The 9078-nt window shown below is 40.6% G+C and overlaps 1 protein-coding gene across 17 annotated transcripts in view; it reads right to left on the reverse strand.

Annotated features, from left to right (window-relative positions):
* eya4 (EYA transcriptional coactivator and phosphatase 4) overlaps nucleotides 1-9078 on the reverse strand; it is a 526724-nt gene that overhangs the window by 15886 nt on the left and 501760 nt on the right. For 15 of the 17 annotated variants that reach the window (XM_059645294.1, XM_048531657.2, XM_048531660.2 and 12 more), the window contains one exon: nucleotides 4770-4870. In XM_059645294.1, the coding sequence (XP_059501277.1) occupies nucleotides 4770-4870 (101 nt within the window). Of the gene's footprint in view, nucleotides 1-4769; nucleotides 4871-4908; nucleotides 5010-9078 lie in introns of all 17 variants that reach the window. The other 2 variants (XM_059645296.1, XM_048531656.2) reach the window with 1 other exon arrangement.

Here is a 9078-nt window from a genome sequence, read left to right on the forward strand (position 1 = left end):
TTTATTAGCTTTTATTTTTTTCTTATGCATCTTGATCATTTTCTTTCTTACTCCAATCTATCCCTCACTTTTTTTCAGTCATATTTTGTTGATTTCTAATGATCTCATTCTTCTGCTCTATCACAGGCCTTTCCAGAACAGTACATAGCTTTTTCAACTTGATATCATGCTTAATGTCATTAATTAGTCATGATGGTTCATCCTTCTCATAGCATCCCAGTGGAATATATCTTTGAAGGAAATTATGAAATATCTCCTTCACTGTGTACTACTGCTACATTACCATATTACCTTGAACATAATTTGCAATGCCACTTTGCTCAACAAAGCCTCCATGCCTTTTTAATTATCTACATTTATGTTTGAGAAACTAGTTTTAGCCTAGTGCAAACATTCAAATTAAATATTTATTCAATTGTGATCTCATTGCTGGATTATGGAAAATTCTTGAATTCTCAAGTAAAACAAGGCTATCTTGTGGTTACAAATCCGTTATAATAAAGACACATGACTAATTTAGAATTGTTTTATTAGCTACCTTACAAAGCTCAGAATGTTAAAGTAGTTAATCTGTCAAGTTATGATAACTCTTAATTAAAAGATTTTTTACTACAAGGTCATTACCTAATTCTTTCTCACTGCACATTACCAGACCCAAAATAGTCTGTTCTCTTGCAGGTTCCAGAACATATTGCTTCAAGCAAAGCTTTTAGAATATGACGATAAAATCAACAGGGTCAGCAAAACACTCTACAAACTCATTCTCCAGGCTATCTTTGCCAACTTGATTCGTCCCATCTACATAACGATTAAAATCTCCCATGTTTATTGCCGTATTTTCCTTATACCCCCATTATTTATTGATTTATACTCCACCGCACAGTGTAACTAGTGTTAGGGGGTTATAAACCATTCCCACTGTGAATTAGAGATAATGGGGACTGCAGATGCTGGAGATTCCAAGATAATAAAATGTGAGGCTGGATGAACACAGCAGGCCAAGCAGCATCTCAGGAGCACAAAAGCTGACGTTTCGGGCCTAGACCCTTCATCAGAGAGGGGGATGGGGGGAGGGAACTGGAATAAATAGGGAGAGAGGGGGAGGCGGACCGAAGATGGAGAGTAAAGAAGATAGGTGGAGAGAGTGTAGGTGGGGAGGTAGGGAGGGGATAGGTCAGTCCAGGGAAGATGGACAGGTCAAGGAGGTGGGATGAGGTTAGTAGGTAGCGGGGGGTGCGGCTTGGGGTGGGAGGAAGGGATGGGTGAGAGGAAGAACCGGTTAGGGAGGCAGAGACCGGTTGGACTGGTTTTGGGATGCAGTGGGTGGGGGGGAAGAGCTGGGCTGGTTGTGTGGTGCAGTGGGGGGAGGGGATGAACTGGGCTGGTTGAGGGATGCAGTAGGGGAAGGGGAGATTTTGAAACTGGTGAAGTCCACATTGATACCATATGGCTGCAGGGTTCCCAGGCGGAATATGAGTTCCTGTTCCTGCAACCTTCGGGTGGCATCATTGTGGCAGTGCAGGAGGCCCATGATGGACATGTCATCAAGAGAATGGGAGGGGGAGTGGAAATGGTTTGCGACTGGGAGGTGCAGTTGTTTTTTGCGAACTGAGCGGAGGTGTTCTGCAAAGCGGTCCCCAAGCCTCCGCTTGGTTTCCCCAATGTAGAGGAAGCCGCACTGGGTACAGTGGATGCAGTATACCACATTGGTAGATGTGCAGGTGAACCTCTGCTTGATGTGGAATGTCATCCCACTGTGAATTATGTTGTTTTGTATTTCTTAACTCCAACCAAAATTATTCTACATTTTGATTCTCTGAGCCAAGTTCATTTCTCACTACCAGAATGCCCATTCATGGGTGATCTTTGGTAAGCCTACGAAAGTGGCTCGAGATAGGAAGCATGAACAGCTAAGGACGAAATCTCCTTTAATTTCATTTGCCACTTCCTGTATTTCTGAAATGTCAAATATCCTTGAATGACGGTGCGGTGCTGCTTGACTGAAGCGTCTGGAAAGGATTTGCAGATGGGAAACTCCAAATAGAGATCTGACAATCGCTCCTTTCACCAGGATATGAACGTTATTGCCCTTTGACTATGGAAGGATCTTCATTCACATTTCCAGTCTGTGGGAAAAGATTTCAGAGCTTGGTTGCAGGATGGCATCTGCAGTGGCAAGGTTCCCAGCGCAGACTCATGGTGGCATTGCTGGTGAGTTTGTTGACCCAGCAGCAGCAGAGGGAGGCAAATTTGGATTCAGCATGGAACCTGGTATCATCGATGGCGGCTACTTTGGCACAGTGGGCCCAGTGTCGAGTACGAGCCCAGTTTGGGACTTGGCAGCTTTGGCGATGGCTGCATTGATCTGGTCAGCCTAGCGCAGACCCATGGTGGCAGCGGCATTAGTGGAGGTGAGATGGCACTGAAGAATGGAGACTCTGTTCCAGCGGTGGCGGCTGCGTGGCGAAGGGGCTTGAGGCCGGCCGACTGTTTTGTGCTGGTGACAGTCTCGGCATTGGGGTGGAGGAGCCTGGAGCCAGGCCCATGCCTTAGCACTTAGCAAGAAGGGATGTAAAACCGAACTTTCAACTTTATTCCTTATTTCTTGTTTATATCAGTTTATTTTCTGTGTTTTAAGATGGTGCAGGAGAATGGAGACATTACACAACACTTTTCACTTGATACTTGTAACAAATACACATGATAGTAAATAAATCAATGGAAATGAATATTTATGTCCCACATGTGGTCACTTTGCAATCATATCCCCATTATAGCTGTATCATTTGAGCTATCAATTCATCCATCTTGTTACAAAAGCTGTATGCATTAAGATAAAGAGCCCTTAATTCTGGCCATTTACAATTACTTTCCACTTTGATCTTATTTCCTGGTGTATTTTATGTTTACCTGACGTCTTTTCTGGTTGCACTCTGCTTACCATTATTGCAGAGCTACCCTCCACTATTTCCTTGTCATTTTTCTTTTAATTTTTCAAATCTCCCTCAATACAAACGCTTATTCCATTTACAAAGCTCTCCAAGGCACTACAGATATGAATTACCAGTACACTGGTTTCAGCATTAGTTAGGTTAAGGCTGTTCCAAAGATCAAGAAACCTCTTTCCTCCACACTGGCACCCATACTCCATGAATCTAAACCTAGTTTTCCATCCATGAACTTTATTATTCTACAGCAGTTTGGTCATTGGTCAGGTAGTATTCCAGACATTATCACCATTACAGCCTGCTCTCTAATCTAGTTTCCTAGATGCTTCTACTCACTCAACTCCTGCTTTCATGATTAAGAAGAACTGCCACTTCAGTGTACATATCTAGTTTTATCAATATCACTGGTAACCACATGGACCAAGACAACTGAATCTTTTCCTTTCTGCTTGATGTTCCTCTCAGCCTTGGGAGATGTCCTTAATCCTGGTATGGGGCAAGGAACACAGTCTTCAGGACTCATGTTCTTGTTTGTAGAGTACTGTGTCTATCCTCATAATTATACTGACACCTATGTATTCCCACACTTCAATGGCCCATTACACTGTGGTGCTATGGTGAATATGCCCAACCTCCCTGTTGTCCCTGCTGTGATCCAGCTATGAGAACATTAAATCTTTGGAACAACTGCAAAGGCTGAGGATATTCCATTGTCACTTATGAATCACCATATCTGTCACCCTTACATTTATACCCCCAGGTCCATTATGTAATTGTACCACCACAAAGAAACACTGCCAGAGGATTTTAAACAGGAGCGTACAGTGGCAGAGGATTCCAGTAGAATGGTTTAACCTAATTTTGGGTTGTACTTTTCTCAAACATTTTTGAACAGCATGTGTTTGCTGCTGTAATTTTGTTCCGTTGTGCTGATGTAACAGGAGAAAAAAAGTCTGGTGCATACACCAAATTTTCATTAGCACATTGACATGAATTGAAAATTGTTAGTGAAACAGATTGACTAGATTTTCGTACATGTTTTGTCACTGGAGACTTGTAAATTGCTTCATTGCAATGACTGCTAATTCAAATGAGATGAGCGAGACCTCAAAGACTATTATGCTATCCAAACCTTCCATCAGTAACTGCTAATGACAGTATACATCCAAGTCTATCTAAATTGCACATATACTGAATGGATTGGCAAATGGGTCTGTAATTACTGAGCAATTAATCTTCAAATTATTGGTCAACGTTAATCTGCAACGAAGTTTCAGTCCTTAGAAGGTTGGTCTGATACATGGTCCTGTGGGTTGCAGAATACAAAGCAGAACTAATGTCACATTTTAAAATATTGAGGAATTCTAATGTCTTTATTTGCTCAAATAACATGTTTTGATACAAAAGGTGACGTTAGATGTTGCATCTCAGCATTTTATAAAGTCATTGAGCAAATTTTCTAATGATATAATCCTTGACAAAAAGCATATCACAATTGATACTTAAGGCATGCAGAAACCTGCTTTGATCCATAAAGGCCACATAAAGGGACACACACTATGTCTTAAAAACCATGCAAGAAAGGAAAGCAATTAACCACCACCTTAAAATTAAGATAAAATCTATGATCTAATGAGGTTCATTACATTAATTCTAGTTCACAAAGCAACTTGTTCAGATGCTGTCTCATCATGCTCTACAAGCTAATACATTAATGCACACTTGGAAAAATCTTTTCCAACATCACATATATTCAAACAAAGCAAAGCCCAGAGTAATAAATCTAAATGGTGCACCAACAATATTTAGCAGACTTGTTACCTTTTTTGCTGCCTGTTCTTCTTCTACACCATCCCCAATAACAACATATACTACTTTTCTGCCAAACCTTTGCATAATTCGTTCAAAGCAACTTTCTTTGCCTGGAAGATAAATGAGGAAGAGTTCAGGGTGAATTTACCTGAGTAGCGGCATGCTCTTCATCTCGGGCATCTCCAATGACAACATAAGTAACTTTAGTGCCAAATTTGGACACTATACGCTGAAAACAGCTTTCTTTGCCTGAAAAACAATGCATGGCTCAGCCTTTCAATCTGTTTTACTGTACTGTATATCATTAAAATCTGCCTTTTGGGAACATGCTCATATTACCTTTGGGCAAAAATATCAAGAATAATAGGTTACTCTATTCCTTTATTCACTTGAATCAGACGGTTGTTATAGGTTTCATCGTTCTCAAACCAAAAGTAATGGTGTACCTCAATCTGTCACCTGTCACTATTTTTTCACTTCTCTAACAGATCACAGACTGTCTGAAGGCATATCTTTTCCCCATAAAGGACCTTCCACCCAACAGTTAATAGCATGTAGGCTGGCAATTTCAAAAGCTGGGCTTCTCAGTGTTTAAAATTTTCCTATTTGTTTTCTCTCCGTCTTCCTAAAGGTACTGACACATGCCGGGTCACAAATGCTGTCACTGGCATTTTTTTTTGTCTAAATAGTTATTCTCCTTTGTGGATTGACAGTAGATGCTGGGAGAGAGATGCATGACAGTTGGTTCCAGTTTTCACCTGACATTGACACACCCGAGATACAGTCGGCTTTTGATGATCATGCATTTTGGGCAAGAGGGAATCAACACTCCATTTTACACCAGCTAATTTTCATTTCAATTCACTTTATACCATCGAATGTACTTACAGCATGCTGGGGCCACTAACAGAAACATGATGGTAGGTCTCAGGAAGTCGTGGTGAAGGCTCCGTGCTTTTTGAATATAAAGTAGTGACTCTTATAACAGATGTCGCTCCCTCTAGTTTTGCCAAACATATTTCGTAGTTTTATTTGTTAAAATTTGCATGGAATATCAGTAGTAACCTCTTGATATTTCTGAATTGGAAGAATTTCTGACCGTTGAATTTGGTTTCCACAATATTACTATTTTAAATTCTGTGCTTACTTTTTGAGCACTTTTTTTTGGAGGTCAGTATATAAATTTCTTGTGGAGATTTTGTGGACAGAACATTGATCTCCAAGTGGGACTTTGTTGCAGTGGAGTTATGTTTCTTATCCATAAAATGGGTGCAGCAAAGTGTAATTTTTCCCTCAACTTATATCTCTTTGCAGGCTTCATAGAACTGAAATTCTTTTAATATCGTCTTAATAACCTTTTACATTTTAAAAATATTTTTAAAATTCGTAGTATTAAGGCTAAATATGCAATGATCCTGCAAACTCAGTAAGTTCCACAGCAGTAACAACTTAACAATCACACATCAATTCCTCACACAGTTATAGTATTATGGTTAGCTCAGTTGGCTGGACATTTGGTTTCTGATGCAAAGTGATACCAACCGTATGGGTTCAATTTGTATATGGACTGAGGTTATTTTGAAGAAGTCTCCTGCTCAACCTCTCCTCTTGTGTGAGGCATGGTGACCCTCAGGTCAAACTACCACCAGTCTCTCTCTGATGGGAGAGCGGCTCTATGGGAGAGTAAGACTGTGGTGACTTTACCTTTATCTTAATGATCAAAACATAGTAGGAATTCAAATTTGGCTTCAGTGGGAGCACATCAGGTGTCAAACCTGTGTCCTCAACTTAAATAAATGTAATTTCAGAGGTATGAAGAAAGAGTTGTCTAAGACAGACAGGGAAAATAAACTAAAGGTAACATCAGTGCATGAGCATTTAGCCTAACATCAGTCACTAGGAAAATGCTCAAGATCAGTACTAAGGAAGAAATATCAGGCTATTTAGATATGGGATGAATGGTTCAAGAAGGCAGCTCATAATCATTTTCTCAAGGACAAGTAGGGACAGGCAATAAATGGTGGTCCGTGAATGAATTAAAAGCTTAACATGATCAGAGTTAACATGGCTTTGTAAAAAGGAAATCATGCCTAACAAATTTATTAAGAGTTCTTTGAGGATTTAACAAACAGATTTGATAAAGGGGAACCGGGGTAGTGTATTTGGATTTACCAAAGGTGTTCAATAAAGCGTGCCATAAAAGCTTACTGCGCAGGATATGAACTCACCTTATTGTGGTTATTGTCTTAGTATAGATTGAAGATTGGTTAACACACAGATGACAAAGAGTCGGGACTACTGAGTCTTTTTCAGGTTGGAAAAATGTAAATAATAGAATGCCACAAAGATCTGTCCTAAGGCCTAAATTACTTAATATCTACCTAATGACTTGGAGGTAGCAGAGTGTAATGGTTCCAAATTTGCAGATGATACAAAAATAGGTGGGAGGACATTCTGATAATGACGTAAGGGAGCTGTAAGTGGATACAGATGGGTTGAGTTACGGGCTAAAAAACCTAGTCAATGGAAATTAATGGGTTTATGCACCTTGGTAGGAAGAATTAAATGGGAGAATGCTATTTATGTGGAGAGAGAATCCAAAAAATACAAAATGTTAGTATGCAGGTGCAGCAAGTAATTATAAAGGCCTTGATTACTTGGCTATTTGGAGCACAGAAACACGGAAGTTTTGTTATAACTGTACAGAGTAATGGAGAGCCAGCACCTGGATTACTGTGTACAATTTTGGACCCCATAGTTAAAAAAGGATATAATGGTATTGGAAGAAGTTCAAAAAAGATTCACTAGGCTGATCCCTGGGATGAAGGGGTTGTCTTATCAGGAACAGGTACACAGTCACTAGATGGGGATGGGGGGCTGCAGGTGCAAATATATCAAGGTCTGACATTGTTGAACATAATGTCAAGTCCACAAGGTTGTAAAGTGTTTAAGGTGAAAGTGACGGATTGGTCCTCCAGTTTGTACTGGGCTTCAATTGAATACTGTATCAGTGATAATGGGAACTGCAGATGCTGGAGAATTCAAGATAACAAAGTGTGGAGCTGGATGAACACGGCAGGCCAAGCAGCATCTCAGGAGCACAAAAGCTGATGTTTCGGGCCTAGACCCTTTATCAGAGAGGATGAAGGGTCTAGGCCTGAAACGTCAGCTTTTGTGCTCCTGAGATGCTGCTTGGCCTGCTGTGTTCATCCAGCTCCACACTTTGTTATCTTCAATTGAATACTGCCTAGGATAGAAATGTGAGAATGAGCAAAATGGTATATTGAAATGGTTAGCACCAAATGTAAGGGTCATACTTGCGAAAGGAGCAATGTGTTATGCAAAGATGTCTCCAGCTTACGTATGTTCTACCCAGTGTAAAGGGATCGTGCTATCTATAGTGAATATAGTGGAATGCACTGAATAGAGTACTAGTAAACCACTGCTTCACCTGAAGGAATGCTTGGATCCTTGCACAGTGTGGAGGGGCAATACAATGGGCAAGTGTTGTAATTTTACGAGCAGCTACTCTGGGAGTGGGATGAGGGTCTGGGGCAATACTGAAGAGAATCAGGGCATCATGAAGGGAATGGTCCCTTTGGAATGCTGAGAGTGGAGGAGATGTATTTGGTGATGGCATCTTGATGGAAGTTGCAGAAATGGTGGAGGATGATCCTTTGAATGTGAAGGCTGATGGTGGGAAGAAGTGGAATCCTACTTTAGTTCTGGGAGGCAGGAGAAGGGATGAGGCGGGCATGTGGGAAATGGGTCAGATAGGATGTTGGTATAATTGGAATGGTTGTGATATAATGGGGGTAACTGAGAGCAAGAAAAGGAGACTTTACAAGAAGCAGATTGTGAGGAAGTTGAGATAGTTGTAGCAGTCAGTGGATTTGCTATGAATATTAGTAGACAACCTCAGGAGTGTTCATATGCATGGCAAACAGTCTCCCACTCATTCCTTTAACTGAATATGAATGATAAATAATGCAACAAGAACATAATTACTTACGCTCTAAAACAAGCCCTGTTCAAAATAATTTAAAATAAATAAATCAATTTCAAATACAGTCAGTAATGACTGAAAAAAACATGTTTACTTCTCATGGGATGTGGCCAGTGCTATTGCCCATCCCTAGTTTCTCTTGATAAGATGGTGGTGAGCTGCTGTTTTGAACCACTGCTGTCCTGTTAGGGAGGGAGTTTGAGGATTTTAACCCAGTGACAGTAAAGGAATGGGAACATAGCTCCAAGTCAGGTGTGTGGTTTGGAGAGAAGTATGCGGGTGGTGGTATTCCCATGCATGTGCTCCCCTTGT

Source organism: Stegostoma tigrinum, chromosome 4, assembly GCF_030684315.1.
Source record: "Stegostoma tigrinum isolate sSteTig4 chromosome 4, sSteTig4.hap1, whole genome shotgun sequence".
NCBI classification, from domain to species: domain Eukaryota; kingdom Metazoa; phylum Chordata; class Chondrichthyes; order Orectolobiformes; family Stegostomatidae; genus Stegostoma; species Stegostoma tigrinum.